We start from the raw sequence: 23,356 nt of genomic DNA on the forward strand, positions 1-23,356 counted from the left end.
ACTTTATTTGTCGCATACTTTTTGACGGTCCAAGACATACAGCGGCAACACTTTTATATCACTGGAACTTCTGTTGACGGGACTTTGACTTCCACGAGAAGCACTGCCTTTACGTTGTATATTGAGGGATAGAGGGGGATTGCCCCTGTTGAAGTGTGTACTGAAGTGCAATACCCATGTGAGGCAAATTGTGTCAGTCTTTGTACATGAATGTCCTCTCCTGGACAAATCTTTCTTGATAATTGCGGCTTCGACGACCAAAATGCCCCAGTATGCGAGAAATCTCATTGGAAATTTCTTCATCATCCTCCTTTTCAGTCTTGGATATAAGGAACTCAAAGTCGAGAGAGAGTACAGGGTTTAAGTGTTCAACGGGTTTAATAATGCATGATTTGATTATTGATATAAACATTATGATTATGCAGATATGTGGAGATGATTAAAGGAAAATATTTTTTTGGGTTTTTTTGTATTACCATTTTTTCCAGAAAAGCACAAAAATAAAACAAAGTCGGGATCGAAGCGACTTTTTATTTATGATGAAAATACATAAAGCAGAAAGCCCTAAATAAGTTCACTTCCGTTTCGGGTGGGACGGGAGGATTTTTTTTTGTTTTGAAAAAACATAAAGCAACAAACAAACATATTATTTGAACAAATGAGTAGTAGAAATAAACATCAACAAAAACCCAATTGCAGCTAATGCATCAACATCAGGTTCCAAGATCCGATAGCGGATTAACTTGCACATTCCAATTCAAACTCTTCAAAAGGTATGAGATCGTCTTCAATCAACTTTCGGACTTCTTCCTTCAAAGGATAGCACTGCTCAGTGTCGTGACCTAGTCCCCCTTGATGAAAGGCACAACAGAGGTCAGGTCTCCATCGAGCTGGCAATTTCTTTGGTTTTAGAGGAAGTGGCCTTGTCCGAACAAGGTTCCTCTCAAGCAAATACGGAAGCAACTTGGCGTACTTCATAGGGATCGGGTCATATTGCGGAGCTTTCTGAGCCTGTTGCCGAGGCTGTTGTTGATGTCGTTGAAACTGGGGCGGATGACCCGGATTTTGAACAGCATCCATGGTGGGCCTAACAGCGGCAATAGAGTGAGGAGCCAGATGATGTGGTTGAAGTAGTACTTTTATATCTGGGTCCTCAAAGGACCAAGATTCATCTTTGATTAACTTCTGCACTTCATCCCTCAAAGCATAGCACTGTTCCGTGTCATGACCCGGCGCCCCCTGATGGAAAATACATGTGTGGTCAACGCGATACCATGATGGTAAGGGGTTTGGCACACGAGGCGGTAGCCTGGTTTGAACAAGTCTCTTCTTAAGCAAGATAGGAAGCAAAGTCGCATACTTGATAGGAATTGGGTTGAATTGCGATACTCCCTGAGCCTGATTCTGAGAAGTAACCGACTGAGGGGCCGGACTCGGAGGAGTGCGCTGATGCAGAGCCTGTTGTCGAGGCTGTTGCATACACATTGGTTGATATGGTGGCTGAAGCCTTTGCTTGACAAACGGTGGTTCCATTGTAGCCATCAATGAAGATACTAGAGTAGTTAACTTCCCTATTTCAACCCGAAGTGTTGTTACCTCTCCGCGAAGTTCATGGACTTCCTGCTTCAGCTGATCAAGTTGATGTGCTTGCACGAGTGTTTGCATATGCGAGCCGAACTTGGATGAAGACATCGGACCACTTTACTGACGGATTGACCTTTGGTAGACAGAGACAAGACGTGAGACACATACCAGAAACTATGAATGCACATGATGTATGAAATGCTTATGAAAAAAATGTACCCTTTCTTTTTTTTTTCATCGAAGGATTTGTCAAGATGAATTGTAAACATCGCAGATGAACGTGATTTCTCTTGAAAATTTGTAACGATATTGCAATCAGTTCTATTTTCCTTTCAATGTGGAATATTTCTGATGTTTACAAAAACTTATCTAAGTCCTTCGATGTTTTGATGAGAAAGGTTTTTGTGCATGTATGCATGATTATGCTACACAAATGGTGAAAACACAGTGAGGTTAGGCCCATAATGATGGAGTCAAGGGTAAGAACGCCATTGGTAAGGACTACGGTTTTCAATTGTATCTGTATCACGGGTTCTACCAAGTTCCCAGAGTTATCAACCACTTCCGAACACTATCAGGTTACGGAAATACTTCCGTTCCAATAATGTTCGTAAGAAAGTCTCGTCGGAGTGTGGTATCGCGTGTCAACTAAACCAAGATTACTCATGATTAGCCACCGCACCACGTCCTAAAAGGCCAAGAGGGGTTAAAGGTAACTAAAGGTCCTCAACTTTCGACAGTCACTTGAAAATAACATGCCAAACACGAATACTCATGCCAACATAGTATACTTCCAAGATCCCTCAGTTGAGTGGGGTTATCACATGTGTCACAAACCAAAATTCACTCTTGGCAAGGCACTATGATTATACCACCGTCCTATCTTAAATTTCTCTCAAGTCCGGGTGTAGGACTTATCTCACCACTTACGTTAGAAGAAAGAAGGAAGAAGAAGGGAGAACATACATACAGATATTTCCATCTTTTATTTTTTGTTTTTTTTTAAGCAAGTTTAAAGCACAAAATTTTAAACAAAGCCAAGTTAGGCTTAACCCACTTAAGACAAAATCCCCAGTGAAGTCGCCATTTCTGTCGCGTCATTTTTCGGACGGTCAAAAGGCCATTTGATTGGCTTCTGACTCACTAAATTGGTTTCACGACTGAACATTTAATTCTTTTCAAAAGAAAGTGGAAAAAGGTTCAAATACCACATTTTTTAGGGATTAAGGGTTCGGGGGTTGGTTATATTTAGGGAAGGTGTTAAGCACCCTAAATATTCGTAGTACTCTACGAGAACCTCTTGATTTTATTTAACTTTTGTGCTATAAACTTGCTTGCTTTAAAAAAATGAAATTTGAAATGATGAAAGAAAATAGAGACCTAATTTATCTACACTTTTATTGATTTGGAAGGACGCGTGTCCTTTGCCTACGTACCCGTGAGGGATCAAAACCTCGTAGTTCGGGGTAGAAATTGACGTTTGATTTGTTTTGTGTTTTTTAATAGTTTTGAAAAGGTTTTAAAGTGAAAAGCCAAGTGGCAAATTAGAATTTGTTTGTATTTTTTGATATTGAAAGAAAGTAGACTTAAAGTAGAATTAAATTGATTGATGATTTGATTAAGAAAATAAAATGAAAAGACGATCGCTTGATTTAGGATCAAAGTTTGTTTATAAAAATATTTTTGTGATTTTGATATATTTGAATGTTTTTGTTATTTTGAATAATGATATGCAAATTATATAAGCAGAATGAGAAAAATAATGTTAAGCTGAAATATAAGGTTATTTTAACACGGACCAGAGTACTCTGGAGAATGATTATATAAGCAGAAATATTTAACAATTGATTTAGGACCAGAGCACTCTGGATTAATTTAATTAACAAGGACCAGATTGTTCTGGAGAATAATATAATATTAACAGTTAATTTAGGACCAGAGTACTCTGGATTGAGATGTGTATTTAATGACAAAATTTAAATATGCATATGATAATAGTAGACAATAGAATGTAATGCAAAAATAAAATAAAAATGCATGAGAAAATAAAAATGCATAAAGAAAAATGAAAAAATAAAAAGGAAATTAAAAGAGAATGGGGATTCTAAATTGGCCATTTATCTGATCAACGGCCTTGATCTGATGTTGGTTTAATTCAAACTGGGCCATCAGATTAGATCCAATGGCCTGGGAGGGCGAGGGTGCATGATAGAACATGCACCGCGCCACACTGGATTCCAGGGATATAAATATCCCTCATCAGTACCGATTCCCCTCATTGCCAATTTTAATTCTCTCTCATCTCTTCTTCTTTCACGTTTATTCTTTCTTGTTTTTCTCTTGTTTTCTTCTTTTGATTTTTTTTTAGACTCAAACAAAACAAAAAAAGAATGGAATCTAGATCTATACGAACAAAAGGAAAAGGGTACCGTTTGGGTTATGATTTTGGGTTACGGTAGATTCGGATTTTTGGATTTGTGGGTTGGATTGAAACCAGTTTGTCACTGATTTGTGGTGTTGGTTTTGGATTTTTGTGATATGGATTTTGTTGGTGACGGCTTGACGACCTTATGTGATGGCCGATTTTGGTTTTAGATTGATTATGTTTGTGAGGGTTTGTGATGGTTCATTGGTGCCGTAACCGTTTTGATTCAGGATACTAAAAAAGGCTTTCTGTTGTTCATGTTGTGCAGGTTTATGTGTTGGTTGATTGCAGGTTAAAGGGTGAAAATTGTTGTGTTGTGTGTGATGATTCTGGCTTTGAAATTGGTTTCTTTGCAGGTTTATGTCTCTCTGTGTGTTTTTTGCTCCTTTGTGCGTATTCTTTGTGTCCTAAAAATTGGCTATTAGTGTGTGTTCTTCTTGCTGGGAAAAAAAATCCTCCTCTTCTTGTGTGTGCAAGCGTCCTCTTTATAGAGAGGTTTTGAGACATCCAGTGTGTTGAAGGAGAGACAGAAATATGCCTTGGCTTGGTACAAGGGGACAGGACACTGTTGGGATGAGCTGTTAACAGCTGTGGTTCCTTGGATATTTTATCGGACAGCATTCTGGATTTTTGATATAAAATAAATAATAATGATAATAATAAAAATAAATAAATAAATAAATAAATAAATAATAATAATAATAATAATAATAATAATAATAATAACGATAATAATAATAATAATAATAATAATAATAATAATAAAAGTAATAAAAATTGAGAGAAGAGGGCCCGACTCGGAACCAAATATGAGGTATTTTAAAATACCTCTCTGCCGAAATTTTCGCTGAAAAGGCAAAGACTGATCGGAGTCAAAGGACACGTGTCGGTGTATCTTGCATGATTTTTGGTCAAAATTTGGGGTATGACAACACCCACTAGTTTTTATGTGGGAGTGTTTTAGCAAGTTACACCTTAAGGTGTATTTAACTACTTTTTAGTTATAACTTGCTAAAACACACCTTCTAAAAAATAAGTGGGTGTATCCTAGCAAATGCCTATAGGAGTTGCTAACATACACCCACTTATTTTTTAGAAAGTGTGTTTTAGCAACATTCACCTTAAGGTGTATTTAACAACTTTTTAGTTATATTTTTGCTAAAACACACCTTAATAAAATCTAGTGGATGTATCCTAGCAAACCCCATATATATATATATATATATATATATATATATATATATATATATATATATATATATATATATCGTTAAGTAGTTAGAGATACTAGCGACACGCATTGCACCTAAGTAGTCTTAAGAGTGTAATTTAACATGAGAGAAACATGACATAAAAAAATGGGCGTGTGCAAAACTTCTATAATAACACTTTAACATCCACCCGCAAAATAAAAAAGAATAAACAAGAAAACTACGAGGGGCCAAAAACAAATTAAAGAAGGAAATGAACCATGTGTGTATCACCAAATTTTGTTGTCTTTGTTTGTGTGCTATAGGTGACATTCCCAAAATGAAAACGAAATCAAGCTAGCTTAATTTTTAAATTACAACCAAATGGAGAGTTTTGTAATATTTATAGATAGATATCCCACTATCCCCTATTCTAATTGATAACGGCTCACATGAAAGTTGGGTATACAGATTAGTCCATCAGTTTAGGTCTAACTTGCACTAAATCGCAACTTAAACCAATTAATGGTTAAGGAGATGAAGTTCACGAGTTCAAATGTATACGTAAAAAGAAAAATTAATCTAACAACTAATTACTAACATTAACAATTAAAAAAACAAAAAATAGCAACATTACCCACTTTATTTAGACCTGCATCCGCACAACATACCCTGCAGCCAAATGGACTAGCGTACTGTCTGTAAATAGAAAAATGACAAAAAATAGTAAAATTATATATAATTTCGAAAGTTGTATATATACACAATTTTTTAATAATGATCAAACACAACTTCGCACACTTCAAAATATGATAAAAAAAAGCTTCATTAAATTCCTAAAAAAACACTCAAACCATGATTAATTAAAGGGGGATAAATGCAAAAACGATATGATAAAAAATAATGCAAGCTAGCTCATAAGTGCGTAAATGTTGCTTAAACCACAAGCTAAATTGTCTGAACGGAAAAGATCTACAACTACATTAAATAACTTTTGATCTCCCGGTAAATTATAAGTAAAAATTCACTTTTAAAATTCAATCAATAAACTAAATTATTGAATGATAATTAGTAATTTTTTGCTTATAATTGAGATCAAAGGTATGGTTTAAGGCTCAAATCCCATATGCGGGCTTCGAACTAAACATGTGACCCACTAACCTCAACCTATATATCCAACTGTAGTCATGATGTATCATTTTCCCACCCTATGGCCTTCTCACGCGCCCTGCAAAAATTCCAAAAATTCCCCGGGTCCGGATTATGTTTTCCGGACAAGATTGTTAGTAACTTCCGGAATATAAAATCCGGCCATATACGATATGCATATTTTGTGTCTTTCTTTGATGTCAAGGGTCTTTGTTGACCGTTATACGACCCCCGCATAAGCTGCAATGCAATTGCAGGGGTCGTATGAGCGGTCAACAATGACTATGACACCACAAACACTCCTAAAAGCTACCTAAAAAACAAATTTTTGAAGAAAATGTAAGAAAGGAGGTGAAGAAGAATGAAGGAAAATGTTGAAGATCCAAGCCTTTTTATAGCCTTATATAAGTCATAGGTCTTAATTACAGTCAAATAAAACGTGTTCCACATTCAAAACAGTAAAAAAATGCATTCAAACTCCACTAACCGGCCTAACCTTTGGTGAAACGTCACCGGCCTAAATGTTACTGAGTGTCTCCGGATTATACAATCCGGAACGTATGCAGTTTGTCCGGAGTGTAAAGTCCGAACTGTACCAGACGCTTTATTTGGATCGTTTTCGTCGCGAATGCGTTGGAAAAAAATAGATCAAAGATACATAACATAAATAAAAACAACATAAGACAAATAAACAGTTAAAAAAAACCATAATAACATAAATGATGAATCTTTTGGGAAGGTGTTCGAAGAGGAGCTTTTGAACTCGATCCTGCCGGCCTGCCAACTGACATGTTACGATCGGCAGGCCGAGATTATCGAGTTCATAAGAACCTCTTCTTTGGAGTTAGATCTGCAACACAATGAAGAAAGGCAAGGTGTTTTCAAGAGGATTTCTTTGAGTTAGGTCCTGCTGCCTTGCCAAATGACATATTATCTGGCAGGCAGCAAGATCTAACTCATAGAAACCTCTTGATATTTTTGAGTTATCTATCTATCAAAGAGGCATCAAGGACTATCTATATATTTTTGACAGCATGCTGAGGATCTTCATAATGCCGTCAAATAGAGAGCTAACTCATCCATTCGCGACAGCATTAGAAAGATCCTCAGCTTGATGACAAAAATTTGCATGGTTTGCTTTGGTGTGTTTGTGTGTTTTGCCGGTATTAAAGATCAAAATCGGAGAGGGTCTATTTATAGAGGTCCTTGGATGTTTTGGACCACATAAAATCTTAGTGCAATGTGGTCCATACAAAAGAATCCTATGCTGAAGCATTCCGGATTACGTTCTCCAGAATACACTGACGCCCTATGTATTTTCGGATTTTGTAATCCGAAAAGCATATTGGGTTATATGCTAACACACAATTAAAACAACATAAGACACGTAACTAAAACATAAAGCAACGACTTAATTCAACAACACATAACTAACACGCAATTAAAACACGCAATTGGGTTATATGCTAACACGCAAGTTTACTTGTAATGAAAACAGGGACCCCTATTTATAGAGGTATTTGGGCGTTGTGGACCACAAAAATTGTCGGTACAATGCAGGCCACACAGAAGAATCCAATGTTGAATCAATCCGGATTATACAATCCGAACCAACCCTCACCATACACAACGTCCCAAGTTTCACTTTGGGACACCCCATTATCGTCTTTTTCCGGAATACGTAATCCGGAGTGCATGCGTAATCCAGATTATATCTTCCGGACTTCACCAGAAGTTTTGGCCGGTGGTCTGCACCACAAAGAAAACGTTTTTCAAACGTTTTGGGCGGTGGTCAAGTGTAAAAACACGTTTTTTGACCGGCATTGATGGCCTCCCACACGTTTTTTAACCCCCTCCCCTATAAATATGGTTCATTTTCTCAAAAATGTTCACAACTTCTTCTTTCTTCTCTTCTCCTCTTCTACAACGATGTGTTTCCATCGTTGGCCTTTCATAGAAAGAGGCTTCTTTGGAAATCCATCAGGGGTCATATGATCGGTCAATAGGGTAGGGGTCAGTCTGAATCTGAGGTGGGTTTGTCTGGGTGTCATGTTGACCATCATGGTCTCTTGTTCCCTAGAGGCCCCTGTGCCCCCTCTGTCTCCCCACCAACAGATTTTCTTCTTACCCGCCATCTTCTTTCCTCCCACCCTCTTTCCTCTTCATCAGTGGCTGGAGTTAGAGCTGGAGCCACTGGTATGACTTATGTAATAGGATAGGATTAGAAATAGATTTAGGATATTATGTAATAAGCTTAAAAAGCTTGAAAGCTTGAAAATTATTGTAATGTATTGTTCATATATTAATAAAATGAATTGTTTTTATGTTTGTGTCTTTTTATTTATGTTTTTTTAGTTTATTTGCATTTTCTTTTACGAATTGTAGACCTTACAATTGCAAAAGTTCTGGTAAAACACTATTCCGGGTAATATAATCCGGATATATCTGCTAATTTCTAACAATGAAATCCGGAAAACAAAATCCGGACAAGGGGTAAAATTGGAAAAAAATAGGGTGCGCGAGGAAAGGCATATGGTGGGAAAAGTAACACTCTAGCATATTTAGTGAGTACAACAACCACATAGTCGTTGAATCTAAGTGCAAGATCCACTTGTACCTAGATTCAACGATTCATTAGAGGTATGATTCACAATTTTACGTTACAATATTCTCACGTATACTTTTTTGTAACTACTATGTCATTGGTACGAAATATCATTAATTTTGTCGATGACTAATCTCATCAAAGAAAACACATGACCACCTCCATTTCTCATTTACTACTTTATAGACAGCACAAAAAACAAATATAGATTCTTCGTTGTTGCTAAAATTCTGCACTAATGCAGTGGCAACCTCAATGGTCGTTGAATCAAGATCACACGATCTAACTTTCAATCATTTTTTTAAAATTAAAATTTGACTTCTAACTTTGAAATATGAATCGTGTGATCTCCATTCAAAGATCACCAAATTATGACGGCGTGAATGCCAATAATTCATATTCCTCAAAAAACATGTTCGAATATTTTTATTATTTTCCATAGAAAAGGAGGAAAACTGATTTGAGTGCACACAAATTAAACATAGTCAAAAGAAAAAGTGAGAGTGACACTTTTTGTTAGTGGCCGTGTGCCATTCCCTCTCATCCAGTTATCCTAGTTGGTACTGTGTTACTTTGTGGGGCAAAATCCAAATATTCTTCATATTATATATATATATATATATATATATATATATATATATATATATATATATATATATATATATGTACGTAGAATGAGAATTGAAAATGGGAAGAAGAATTTCAATGACTCAAATTCACGCAATGCAGGAAAACCAACAACTACCTAGCATTAGTTGCACCACTTTTAACATTCTTGCTCCAATATACAAGCGTCTTAACCAAGAGGTTCTTCTTTTCTTTTCTTTTCATCATGTAATATATTTGCATTTTTCATTTCATTGCATGTTTTCTTATAATGTTTTGGTCGGGTTGAAGCAGGATCAAAGTTGCCGTGAAAGCGAGGACAGAGGATGTTGGTTGGCTAGGAATCAAAGGATATTAGATTGGTTATTGTTTGAGAGATCTTCCATTATTTGTCTTCAGGTTTGGAATTTTTGTTTGTGTTGTATTTTAATGAAATTTATTGGAGTTAAGTTGTTTAGCGTATGTTTGGACTTTGGATTAACGATGAGTTTGGAAATTCGCGGTGGCACCTTGATTTTGTTGAAGCTTCAAAGTGCAGCTTTTGTCAAAATTACGGTGTTTGGCTGTGATTGTCAATTTCATCGTCAATCCAATCATGCAGTTAATGAGCTATCGCCTATCGGTTATGCTAAATGCTAATAGCAGCATGCTATAGTGAACTGTATTGCGGAAAATTGAGTTAAATTAATGTGGCTAATGTGGCCTCAATCGCGACTGCAGAGACATCAAAAACCTTGGTGTCGCAACATGGATTGTGGTCCCGGGCCTAATGAAAAGTTTGGTTTTTCTCATTATGATGAAATCTGTTTTTGATATGTTGGAATTATGCAGGAATTTTGGGTTGGAAATGAAGAACTTGTTAATATGTATGAGAATAGACTTGGTGATGCTGGTTATATTCATTTTAAGCTTGGAAGGACTAACAACCGTGGTGATGGTATGTAAACAGATTATAGCTTATCTGAAAGTAGTTTGACTTTAATTTATCTTTTGTTAAGAAATAGCTTATACGTAACTAATTATATGAAAAGACATATTTAACATCATTTAAGCTGTTTATCCAAGCAAGACGCTTAATAGGGCAAATGATTGATAAGCATAAGTTAGAAATTGAATTTGTTTGCGCATATGCTAATATTTCAGTCTCTAATCTTCAGGTCTTTTGATAGCAGTACAAAAGGAATATTTCACAGTTGTTAATTACAAGGAGTTGCATTTCAATGATTGTGGTGATAGAGTAGCTCAATTGTTACATGTTGTGTTAGCATTTCCATTTTCACAGTGCCAAAACAGTGGTGTTAGGCAAGAAGTTCTCGTTGTCAATACTCACCTACTATTTCCACATGATTCAAGTCTATGCCTTGTGCGGCTGCACCAGGTATATAAGCACTTAGTTTTGATATCTAAGTGCCTTTTTGTTTCATACTCTTTTGGTATGATAAATTTTGTTTATCTACAGGTTTACAAAATACTTCAATATGTGGAATCTTATCAGAATGAGTACAAACTTAAGCCTTTACCAATTATACTATGCGGGTAAACTTCAAATAAAAATATATTTCATGTTTTATTTTAAGGACACTAAAAGCACTTATATTATGTTATGTAGCACTGACACTTCAGATTGAAGACGTATCCGGTGTGGTGTCTGATAAGTGTCCGTTTGTGACTGACACCGATACATTCAATTTATTTCATTTTCTCAAACTACTAATATATACTAGTGTCAACGTGTTAGTGTTGTGTCCGTATTCATAGCTTATGTGTGATTGTTTATTTTGCAGTGACTGGAATGGAAGCAAACGCGGACATGTTTACAAGTTCCTAAGGTCTCACGGGTTTGTATCTTCATACGATACTGCACATCAGTACACTGATGCAGATGATCACAAGGTAATATTTTAAAAAAAAATTGGGGAAGGAAAAATTATCATTTATTACAGGAATGCTAATGGTCATTTTACAATTGTGTCTGAGAGGATTTAAACCATGTCCCTTGAGATTGCGCAGTCAAGCTTTTACCACTTATCACTGAGCGAACACTCCATAGCTGTGAGGTGAAGAGACACGAATGGTTCATATATATTTCTAACTAGCCCGTCACATGAGAGCTCTTGGTGCTGAAACATGACCATTAGTGGCAAAAAAATCATCTTAGAAGTTCTTAGATAACTTCACAATAACTTTTACAGTAACCTTTAACCAAAATTACCCTCCTGTGTTGGATAAATTTTCAAGAATGGTTTTGATAACTCTTCTTTTGACATAAAAACTTAATCTGTTAGATAAAATCGCGTGAAATGTCCGCATCATTTTTCTCACAATGTTAATCATTGATGCAGTGGATTAGCCACCGCAACCATCTGGGAAACTCATGTGCTGTTGATTTTATATGGCTTCTGAATCCTGACAAATATAACAAACTACTAAAATCAAGTTGGAGTGAAGCAGTATTCGGCATGTTCAAGGTAATCTTTAACCAATTTTGAAATAACTTGTAACATGAATCATTATTTCATTGTGTGAAAAAAGAATTTGAGAGTGAAGTTAATATGGATTTCATTGTTGTTGTGTGACTGACAAAGTATTTTGTCCATTTTGGTTTATCAGTACCTAATGCGAAGAGCTTCGCAGACAGAGAGTGATGCATTTTCTTTTCTAAAGGCTGACGATGAAGATTGTATTACATATTCTGGTTTTTGTAAAGCACTTCAGCAAGTAAGTGTGACTTGAATGTTTCAGATAATGTGATCTCTTCTTTGATAAAATCTCATGTTAAAATTTTTGCATTTTGTGCAGCTTAATCTAATTGGTCCATGCTATGGTTTAAGTGTTGAAGAAACAAAGGACTTGTGGTTCCAAGCAGACATAGATGGAAATGGTGTAATTGATTACAAACAATTTCTGGTAAAGTATTTCAGATGAACTTACCATTTGTTTAAATTTCATTTAAGAAACCTTCAGTAATTTTGATTAAATATTGTATTTAGATTTGTGCAATCAAATATATGAGGGGAAATTTAGGATACGTTGAGAGGGTGACTTTGAAATCTGAATGCTTTCTCCATACGGCACATAGCAATGCATTGATCACAGAACCCTGCTATTAGAAAGAAAAAAAATTAAGTTATGGTGCTTTATCATATGTATAGCTCAGATGAACAATTTCTGACAAGTGTAGTTGCTTATAGAATGTGTTCGACCATTGATTAAACTTGTCTCAGACTCTGATAAACAGTATGACATCTAGTAATCTACCTTTCCATCGCATTGTCTGAACAATTGTTATCAGTATCTTACGGTTCATATATGATATATCAGCTTATAATTTTGTTATGTCATTTGTTTTTTACTTCAAATTTTTTATTGGCAATGTATCTTATGGTTCATAATAAGATTCGATTCTTCATGATTTGAATCTCGATTTGATAACCATGGTCTGAAAAATTTAGTTCTTCTTAGAGAGATTAGACCATTTGGTTTTTCATCTAATACATAGTATTGTGTGGTTGCAGCATCAAGTATGGAATCCAACAGTGTCGGATTATCAAAGAGATGACAACAAGAATGATAAGCAAGATGATGGTCCAAATGATAGTGAGAACGAGGAGGAAGAGGAGGAAACAATTGGTTTTAGTGTAAAAAATGCAGTGTTGTTTCCACCAGAGGTTGAGAAAGGTAGATGGCCAGAAGACTATTCCCTTTCTGATCATGCAAGACTAACTGTAGTGTTCTCACCAATAACATTGGCATGCTCTCGCAACATGTTTTCTTGACAAAACTTGAGATGAGAACACTCTTGTTTAAGTTTTAGTGTTCATGATTTCTGTAAATTAATAACACAGAAGAGTGAGTGAAATTATGGAAATCTCTAACTGGCAAGGAAAAATACAATGATGATTGCTGCAACATCATTGGCTAGAATTGGTCTCACTCTCATAAAAGGGCAATTTGAAGGTTTACAACTATAGTATTCTCGATTCTCATACATACCTTGTATTACTGATAGCATTTATTGTATGAAGAACTAGTTGTTTCCTGTCAGATTTTTCATTGATTGAGTCGTAGAAAATTAATGTTGTAGAAAGAACAATTAAGTTTAGAACTGCTTATAAATCCAAAAGAATTATATAAACATTCTAATCCAGGTTAAGAATTATATAAAGAATCATATCTGAGATGTACATTGACAGCCACAATTGCATTCTGCCCATTATAGAATTCAGATTTCGGAACAACTTTACTTTGACCTAGTAATCCAGGTTTTCCAAGACAATCAGATGCCTAAAACAGTGGTCTTTGAGGATAAAATAATCGGTGAGACAAAGCATTGACTCTTATATTTGGGTTTGTTGTAGAAAAGCCAATAGCCTGTGAAGAATGCTTTCGTGATTGCCAAATGGATCAAGTGAACAACTTAGACTCGGCAAGAACGACATATCAAGTTCACAATGTGTGTACTTCACAAAAGATTTTCCCTCTATTTTAAACAAATACTGAACACCCCAAGCCGTCTTGAAGTCCTCTTCTTCTTCACGACAAACCAGCTCAATCACACCATTATCCAGTAGGGACTGGAAAGATTTATGCTCAGACTTAGATCCTTTAATCTTGAGCAGATTACTAACCACTAAGAGTGAACGGAGATTCCTTCCTGCATCAGATAATATGCGCATTTCTCGTTGATTTTGATCTCTTTTGATTTCCACCTAAATAGAGATAGTTAACACTAGGGTCAAAAGAAATAAAATCAACCAGATAAAATATAATTGCAATTACTACAACATTTTTTATTTCACAATCTTTATATAGTATTTCGAGCAATTGTTTCCCTTTCAGTTGTTCTCTATTTCTACAGAAGGTGTCTATCACAATCTTATAAAAAAAAATAAAGTGCCAAAACTTAAATGATGGCTAACTATTGATAAATGTGTAAACTGAAAGACAACTGAGAAAACAGTATATATATAAACCAATTTTTGATGGAGGAGAGGGACGCATAATGACAAAGCTTTTCACAGAGGTAGGGCATATAGAGACATGGTCTCACTCGCACAGGAAGCAGCGTTTAAACAAAAATAATTACGCTAACCATTTAATCATATGTTAGACATAAACTAAGCAATAACATTGTTATCCAATAAAGACCAAGTTTCCAGATGCTTAATATATAACTATGTTATTTGTTAATTAATGTATCATCTTCTCTGCAAGTTGAAATGGTTTAGTTTAAGCTATTAAACCTCAAATTAATAGCATACACCAAGAACCGTTTTCTACTATATGGGTTCTCTCCATGGCTCGAATGAAAGGTAAGTGCTATAAAATTTGTAAAATAAGATAAATGTAAAATACAGTTAACTTAGAATGAGAGAATTAAAGTGAACCTGATGAGGCAATTCATTTTTCTGTCTTCTATTTCATAGACCTGCCACAAATGGTGCGGAATCTGAACAAACTCCAACCTAGTCCCCATTTAGGAATATGTTGTCATTTTTTCCCAAGACAAACAGCATAGGAAGTTTAGATTCAGTTACATTGGTACTTACCACTCCTATGACAGTCAAATTTTTTACTAGTCTGCAATTTTCACCATCTAGGGTAGAGAGGAAACAAACCTTACCCCAGTGAGAAGGATGCCTGCAACCACAAACTTCCATTAAAATGAATGAAATCATTTAAATTTTTATAATAAGCAAAGTATTCATTGTACTACGGACATCGATATCTTCACTAGAGAACATGTATAAAGCTAAAGCTACTAAGACAATGCCGGAAACAAATCAATCCCTGTAAATGTTGGGAGGTTGATACTTATAAAGTTATACTGACGCCAGTGATGACTAACAAAGAGATTATAGATTTCAACATGATTTCTTACCTAACCATTTCAATCAGAACTTACTAATTTTTAAGATTCATTCCCTCGATGAGGGAGCTTTACAGAAGTTGATACTGAAAATCGGCATCTAGTCTACACAGGTGGCACTATAAAGTATTGAATTGATGAACCATGAGTTTTAAAGACCATACAGTTGGTTGTCTGGTTGAATTTTGGTTTTCATGTTGATAGCAATATTCCAAGGGGTCTTCACTTCGCATGTCTAAGTTGTTTAGGATGATAAGTTATATTGAGTCCAAAAACAAAAGGATCGTTAGTTATAAGATTTGGTATGATGCTGATATTTAACTATCATTCAGTCAGCTAGGATAAAAAAATTATTTTGACACACTTCGCACCCGCCACAAAGACTATAGAAAGACTAAAATAGCCAGTTAAAAGTAACTTACGGGCATCTAGCCCCAACCTTTCCTGTGTACTGAACTTGTTACCATGTTCTTCTTAATTCAGCCATGGTTTGCAATGGATTAGTTCGGCAAAGAGTTGCAACGACACCAGAAATCCTTTCCATCCAATTAAAAGGATGTGTCCATGTTTCAGTAGAGAACGCTCTTTAGAGACCATTTGTAATAATGGAAGCGTCAGATAATGCTCAATTTGACAAACATCTCGATCTCCATAGAGGTCTCTCTGCAGAGCCTTCCCCATTCGCTTCCAAGCATGTGAAAAGTGCACTTTGATCTCGTGTTCAAGCAGCTCACCAGCCAACTGAAGCCTCTTATTTCGAAAGTCATCCCTGTTATCCGTTTTTCAGCGGCCAGTAATAGAACCTTCACCATGTATGCCAGGTACCGTGCCTTTCTTTTTAATCCTTTAATGTTCGGAAAGACATACAAGTTAAGGCACTCATCAATAGATTTTGAGGGCGTAAATTGGACACCCTTAACACGTTCCTCTAAGAAAAGAACAACATTCTTTCCCCTATGAAATGTTTCACATTTGTCGTCGGTTTCGCGAATGGATGCAAAGTGAATGTTATGAATTCTTCCATCTCCCTCTTCATAATCGATGAGATCAACAATCTCTTTATCTGAAGTGGCACCCAAGAGCAAAAAATAGTATCCATGCCAGAATCTCAACAGACACAAAATATACTGTGAGCAACTTCTCTCCGTTTTTAATTCCTACAATGCTGGAATTCATAGATAAACCTTACTCAAAGTTATCATCCATGATTATCTCTCTATCAATATACTCCTCTTTTCTTGTTTTAAATTTATCACTCTGAATCTTCTTCGGAATATATGATATCAAATTGATGATTTAAGGGAGGCAATGTTAGAAAATTAACTCAAGCTAAAAAAGAAAAACAACTAACCGCCTTAAGAAAAGATAGAATTGCCACTAGGGTTGCAAAGTTTGACTTGATCTCTATTACTTGGATATTAAGGATTTTACTTGGTCATTAAGTGAAAAAATCTGCAGCACCACATCTATAGTATAGTTGCAGCACCACCTTATATTAAGTAAATAAGAGGCGGTGCTGCAATTATACTATAGAGGCGGAGCTACAGATTTTTTTTCTTCACTTAATGACTATGCAAAATCATTAATAGCCAAGTAATAGTGACCAAGTCAAACTTTGCAACCAAGTGGCAATTATATCTCTTCTTAAGGGGTTAATTGTTTTTCTTTCTTAGCTTGATTTAATTTTCCACAATATATACGTGAAATTAACACAGATTGTGTTAATTATTAAAATATCAAAGACATTGTATGTGTTTTTGTCTGCAACTTACCCACAATTCAAAAATAGACACAAAAATCAATCCATTTCTCATAAACACATTAGTGGTGACCCACATAAAAAAATGAAAAATTTATGAAATAAGGAAAAAATTGGAACCTGAAGTTGAATATCAAGTTTGGTTTTGGAAGCATGAGTGATTCTCTGAAGACGGTCATGTCAGTTGCCCAGCTCGTTCATGATTGATGGATCTTGAACCAACGTGACCCATGGCTTGGTTGTTGAAAATCTAGGGTTTAAAGACACGGGATTTGCTACTCCACTCTGTGTAGTACACTGTCGGTGTGAGTGTGTGATGAAACGCCAATATTATATGAATTTTTAAATTTATCAACTTTTTCAACATTTGAATTATACTAGTTAACATAAGTATTTTTTAATATTTGAAAGGTAATGATATTTATACAACTATGTTAAGGTAAAGGTTTTATTGGTCAATTAGTCAAAAAAAAAAAGGTTTTATTGGTCAAAAACAATGGAGAGAAAGAGAGAGAAACATGAGAAAAATAGTTGTCCAAAAATTGTCATAAAATAATTGTATAAATAATATTTCTCATGTGTAAATGTATTTATTATAACAGTTTAATTCATATATGTCAATGTAAAAACATTGTACTGATACATCTTGAGATGTCCTGATCAAATGATGGCGGGGACTGATAACAACATCAATGGTGCGAGTTTGGGGTACATGGTAAAGGAGTAAAGAGTCAAAGGTTAAATGATTAATTGTGTGTAACTTGAGTTTTGGTCCAACGACCTTTATATATAGGCAATGGAATGATCGTCAAGATGCTGGTAGACTGTTACGAACAACAAGTTTTTGTAACCATCGAATATTGGATGACATTAATTGTTAGAAGTGCTACAGATTTTGCAGAGCATAAATGTGATTATCATTTGTTGAGGATGCGGCACAGGCTGTGTTTAACCCTTCTTACGACTAGACTTTTGTTCAATAGATAATTCTTGGACCGAAGTATTAGTTGGGTCTCCGTAAGTGTCAAGCATGGTTTTTTGGCCAGTCTAAAACACCTCTAATTGCAACTTATCGACTTTCTTTCCATTATTTTTCTTCCTGTCTTTCATTGGTTTTTAGGCTATCATGCTAAAAAAATGTGCAAATTAGAACATACAAATGGGTTTTCTTTATACAAACAAAATTCAAGAGGGATTCCCGGATCAGGATCACTTATTTGTAATAGGAAGGATAAGGAAGACACAAGAACAGGATATTAAATGTAATAGGAAGGATAAGGATCACTTATCTGGTTAAATGAAATTATTAAATGTAACTACATGTGTCCGTGTCTTGTCAATAGTACAGTGACATGTTTTAACACCAAACACGTCTTCAATATGAAGTGTCAGTGTTATATAGTGTTATATAGCGTGCAATTCATAACCATCAGCTTAAAATCAAAATAGCGATGATGAGGACAGCCACTGATAGAGATAATCCAAGCATAAATTTACTAAAAAGAAGCATAATCACTGTCATATTCTCAAAGCTTACTGGTTAGTCAACTAACATCTCATTTACAGTCCACAGAATTTCAGTACTACAAATATTTTAGTTTGAAGCAGAGATCATTAGCATCACTTCTCTAAAAGTGAATAAGAACGTGCAAGACGTAAATTCTTAAGACAATACAACACTAACACAGCATCATATCACATATACAAACAAAAAAATTAGGACGCAGACACTTTTGGTATAAAGATCATCCAAAAGAAGATCAAAATCTCCAAGACAAACTAGTTACTAAACACACTTTCAAGTTGAAGTGTCGGTGCTATAGAGCGTACAATTCATAACCACCTGGTTAAAATCAAAATAATGATGACGAGGACGACCAGGATGACAAAGATAAACCAAACATGTATTTAATAACTACAGAGTTTTAATATGATAGAACATTATGGTGTAATTTGATCTTGTAGCCGACCCCAATTAATGGGATAAGGCTTGGTGGTTGTTGTTGTAGAATTTTAATTTAATGCTGAAAATATTTTAGTACAAGATGAGATCAGAAGGTCTATAAGTCTAAAAGACTAAAACAGAATAACATGTAAAAATCTTAAAACAATAGAATGCTAACACAGCACCATATCGCATAAACAAAAAACAATAGGATGAAAATATTTGGAAATGAATCATATACCTTACATTACAGCATTGAAACTATCAGTATAAAGATCATCCAAGAGAAGATCAAAATTCTCCCAGGAAGACACTAGTTACTAAAGTATGCTAATCATTTTACTCATCATCATCATCATCATCATCATCATCATAATCACTGTCTTCATAATCAGAATCTGATTCATCGCTCCTTGGCCGCATCAATGAATTCATGTCAAATGATGGTTCCATTTCCATCTCTTCCATATCAATAGTGTCATAGTCCATTCGTTGCTCAAATTTCTCATCAGAACAATTAAGCATCCATGCCAGAGAACACTTCAATCCTTTCTTAGCAACCATGTTATGCCTAGGTTTTATAGTTGACTCCAAACCATAAGTGAAGAATGCTGGGAACTCAACCAAATCTACCAAAGGCCTTTCCATCTCACTTTGGAAGTAATCGAAGCTAAGTTTCATGATATCAATGTTTAAAGCAAGTAGTTGAGGGCATCCAACAATCATCTTCCTCATTTGATCCACAGAAAACCCACAATCCTTAAGAAAATCAACGTGCTTCAGCATAGGTGTAGTACTGAGGCTAACTACCTGCGGCATCTTCTCAATGATTAAGCCGAAATCCTCAACATCCAAATCAAGCACAGAATTGAGCACACTTCTCTTATCTGCAAGCTTCGGCTCTAGGTCGGTTCCAATGATGTCAGGATACTGAGCAATTATAGAGGCAAGCAATGTCTGCCGAACATTAAACTCTTCGAGGGATTTGACATTTGACTTCACTTTCTCGTCCAAATCGAATCCAAGAATATAAGGTTGTGTCTCTATCAGTCTAGCAATAGCTAGCCTTGGAATACCCAAGCTTTCCAGATACTCCACAAAAGGCTTGATGACTCTACCAACCCGCATCCCCAAAATCTCCGGGAATCTAGTTAAGATGCCTCCGAGTTCTCTTCTTCCAACACCGATTCCAATCAAATAAGCAACAGATGTACTCATGGTTCCCTCAAGTTTGAATCCCAACACTTCAGGATACCTCTCAAGAACACGAGGAATATCATCCGGTTTGATATCCATCCCCTGAAGATACTTGACCACCGGCACAAGATCCACAACCACACTAGAATGAAGCACTTGTGGATATCTCCGCAAGAACTGCGTTAACGTGGATTTCCTAACTCCCAATTTACCAAGGTAATCAAGCACAGGAACCATATTCTTCTTGACACTACATCCCAGTACAAGAGGATAGTTGTTAATGTCTTCAATCGTAAGCCCCAAACTGTGAAGAAAATCAACACGCTCCTTCATAACATCAACCGTAACAGGAAGTTCAAGACCATCAAGTTCATCAGGAACAATGCCGATTCCTCGCAAGAACTCATAAACAATTTCACGCAACGTGGCCTTATCTTTCTTAATTTCAGATAAACTCGGACGGGCATACAACGACGATGCCCCTCCCCGTTTCCTTTGAATTTCGCCAGAGTCCCGTTTGGATCCCCGCGAATCAGCAGCACCGGTCCTATAACTATACGTCCTACCAGCAACAGAACATTGAATCTTTGTAATAAACCTTATCTTCCTAATACAATTACATGGCAATTGAAGAGCTAGTGTAGCAGCAGTTAACTTAGAATGACCAAATGTTAGAATTGCCATTTCTGTTGGGGGAAATGGGAAATTGGGTTTTGTTATGGTACCAGAAAAGTTCATATTTTTAAGAATTGGAAACCATTGAATCTGCATAATAAAACAAAAGGGTATCATGTTACACACATGGTTGAGACATAGTTGAATGAAACCAGCAGAAAAATACAAACTTTGAACAAACTGTTGAGATAACTAGAATTAGTTAAGGTAGTTAGAGTTGGTTAAAAGTTAGTTACAAAGAACTATAGTTAGTTACATGTAGTTAGGGAAATTGAGGTCTATAAAAGGACCAACCATGTACTCATTCATGTAATCTTTTTCAATACAATTCATAATGAATTCTAAGGGTTTTCCCTATGTTTCTTCCTATCAATCATACTTCTCCTATGAAGCTAATTTACATCTATTCGATCCTATTATTTCTGATACAAACAATGAAATTAAAGACTGAAAAGAAAGAAACCCAAAATTTCATTGGTTTGGATAGAATGATTGAACACTGTAAAATTTCTGGGAAATAATAACAATCATTGTTTGAGAGAGATGGACTTACAGTGACAAGAGTGTGTTGTTGAATTGAAGTTCGACTGCTTTGGTTCTTGCTTGAACACTGATAAGGGATAACAGACACTGGAAGAGGGTTTTTCTGCCCTGTTTGTGTTTGTGTTTGTGTTGGGAAAGATCGATTTCTTTTTTTTTTTTTTTTTTTGGTTACATAAGATCGATTTCGTTTGAGGATGAATAATAATTTTTTTTAATAACAATTATTTGTTTTCTCGTTTATATAAAATTAATTTTTTTTTTTGTAGAAATAAATGATTTTCTCTTTATATTTTTCACTTGAATTTTTTTAGATAGATAAAATGACAATATATTTTTTTTAATGAAAATATTTTTTCGTACTATAATTATGACATCCAATCTTTCAATTTTGGCATTTTTATCGGTTGAGATAGAATTTATGGACCACTTGAATTAAAGTTTACCCTCTTAGAATTTCTCAATATATTATTTTTTAATAAGAAAACATTTTTTTCTTTGTTTTTGAATAAATCTAACAAAAGAACATGATATTTCTTTTTATAGATTAGTCTATTTTTTTGTCTCTATGTTTAATAAAAAAATATTCTTATTGAGTTTGTAATAGAAATTAAAACAACATATACATGTGAACATAGTTTAGTTGGCAGAGATATTACAATATGTAATAGTTGGGATTTGAATTTCGAATTTTCACTTATTCATCTTAAGAATGAAATTCGGTCAATATATTACTTGACAAAAAAATAAATATTACCCTTCAAAAAAAAATATTAAAACAATATATGTTATAGTATTATTAAATGTTGAGGCTACATATAGAAAACATGTATATCATTGATATTTTAGAACTAGAAAATCTTATTTGAGTCTAGTTGGCAACCACGTCACCGGACAACTTATAATTACAGCCTATAAAATGATTTTAGAAAGAAAGAAAAAATGCTAATTCTGAACATTAATTTTTTACTTCTACCGTACAATTCTTTACTAGAATTAATATTGTGATATATATGACAAAGACTGAGGTCAGATCTTGATATCCTAAGAAGACACATTCACAAAAATGTTTTGTATGAATGTTCTGATTAGTGACGTGGTAAAAATTTCAATAGCCTTGTTCAATGCATATATCCTTCAATATCAATTTAGAGTCACTGATGTCGACAGAAGGGGGAAAAGAAAATTCATGATCAGCCAAAATCCATTTTGGTTCAAGTTGTATCTCTCAAATACAAATCATGTAAAACTTCTTTTCTTTTAAACATTTTGATTGGATTTTGACGACAGACTAAAAAAACATTGGATTAAAATGCATATATAACATATAGTAATAAAAATATTAATTCTATGATACCATATAGAGATTGATGTGATTATTTAAAGTCCCAACTAACCTACAAAAATCAGTTACCCTTGAAAACCTCAACAAATCATCGTATACCATCTCCTATATATGAGTCAGGATCCGTTGACACCAGGTGTAAATCATAAAATTTACATCAAATCTCAATCGTAGATCCAAATGAATCAAGTGGCTTAAAATAAAACATATCTCCCGTTAACATACACCCAAAGCAAAGCATGTCCAATCGTCTTCTACCTTTTTGCAAAAGTGCAGAACTAAACCAATTTCATCCATTCCTAATTTTTCATTACCATTGTTGTTTATGCCTTCAAATTTGTGATTTGGAAAAGTTGCAAATCGTGACACGATTTTATCAACGTGTCACGATTTTCTAGGTCGTGAGCATGGTTTTCTGCGTGCTCAATCGTGTCACGATTTTGGGAAAACGTGACACGATTTTCAAC

General features: G+C 35.0%; 3 protein-coding genes and 1 pseudogene across 5 annotated transcripts; 1 reads left to right on the forward strand and 3 right to left on the reverse strand.

Moving 5' to 3' along the window:
* Positions 1-693: 693 nt before the first annotated feature.
* LOC146923041 (uncharacterized) lies at positions 694-4,158 on the reverse strand. The gene is made up of 2 exons (XM_085715792.1): positions 4,014-4,158; positions 694-1,717 (listed from the first exon to the last, which is right to left on the reverse strand). The coding sequence occupies exon 2, from the start codon at positions 1,690-1,692 to the stop codon at positions 739-741; it is 954 nt and encodes a 317-aa protein (XP_085571918.1). The 5' UTR covers positions 1,693-1,717; positions 4,014-4,158; the 3' UTR covers positions 694-738.
* A 5,478-nt stretch (positions 4,159-9,636) lies between these two features.
* On the forward strand, positions 9,637-13,603 carry LOC146923042 (putative calcium-binding protein At1g02270). Of its 2 annotated transcripts, none has more exons than XM_085715793.1 (10): positions 9,637-9,760; positions 9,851-9,958; positions 10,391-10,496; positions 10,717-10,937; positions 11,019-11,095; positions 11,344-11,452; positions 11,902-12,027; positions 12,170-12,277; positions 12,359-12,466; positions 13,075-13,603. In XM_085715793.1, the coding sequence occupies exons 1-10, from the start codon at positions 9,641-9,643 to the stop codon at positions 13,333-13,335; spliced, it is 1,344 nt and encodes a 447-aa protein (XP_085571919.1). In that variant the 5' UTR covers positions 9,637-9,640; the 3' UTR covers positions 13,336-13,603. The 2 variants fall into 2 exon arrangements, with proteins under 2 accessions (XP_085571919.1, XP_085571920.1); XM_085715794.1 differs by having other exon boundaries at positions 9,854-9,958.
* A 54-nt stretch (positions 13,604-13,657) lies between these two features.
* On the reverse strand, positions 13,658-16,736 carry LOC146923043 (DNA-directed RNA polymerase D subunit 2b-like; annotated as a pseudogene). Its single transcript, XR_015012690.1, has 3 exons — positions 15,851-16,736; positions 14,947-15,199; positions 13,658-14,268 (listed from the first exon to the last, which is right to left on the reverse strand). The product of XR_015012690.1 is annotated as a DNA-directed RNA polymerase D subunit 2b-like (transcript).
* Positions 16,737-19,187: 2,451 nt separating this feature from the next.
* Positions 19,188-21,694, reverse strand: BSM (Mitochondrial transcription termination factor family protein). The gene is made up of 2 exons (XM_085715795.1): positions 21,558-21,694; positions 19,188-21,094 (listed from the first exon to the last, which is right to left on the reverse strand). The coding sequence occupies exon 2, from the start codon at positions 21,065-21,067 to the stop codon at positions 19,472-19,474; it is 1,596 nt and encodes a 531-aa protein (XP_085571921.1). The 5' UTR covers positions 21,068-21,094; positions 21,558-21,694; the 3' UTR covers positions 19,188-19,471.
* Between the last annotated feature and the right edge of the window lie 1,662 nt (positions 21,695-23,356).

Source organism: Medicago sativa, chromosome 5, assembly GCF_051527215.1.
Source record: "Medicago sativa cultivar Bolivia chromosome 5, Bolivia_mono, whole genome shotgun sequence".
NCBI classification, from domain to species: domain Eukaryota; kingdom Viridiplantae; phylum Streptophyta; class Magnoliopsida; order Fabales; family Fabaceae; genus Medicago; species Medicago sativa.

Excerpts from the sequence above, each read along its gene's own strand:
- LOC146923041 (XM_085715792.1), bottom strand. The coding sequence starts at position 1,692 with ATGTCTTCATCCAAGTTCGGCTCGCATATGCAAACACTCGTGCAAGCA.
- LOC146923042 (XM_085715793.1), top strand. The coding sequence starts at position 9,641 with ATGGGAAGAAGAATTTCAATGACTCAAATTCACGCAATGCAGGAAAAC. Across the intron at positions 9,761-9,850 it reads ACAAGCGTCTTAACCAAGAG|CAGGATCAAAGTTGCCGTGA; the intron begins GTTCTTCTTTTC and ends GTCGGGTTGAAG. Across the intron at positions 10,938-11,018 it reads GCCTTGTGCGGCTGCACCAG|GTTTACAAAATACTTCAATA; the intron begins GTATATAAGCAC and ends GTTTATCTACAG.
- BSM (XM_085715795.1), bottom strand. The coding sequence starts at position 21,067 with ATGAACTTTTCTGGTACCATAACAAAACCCAATTTCCCATTTCCCCCA.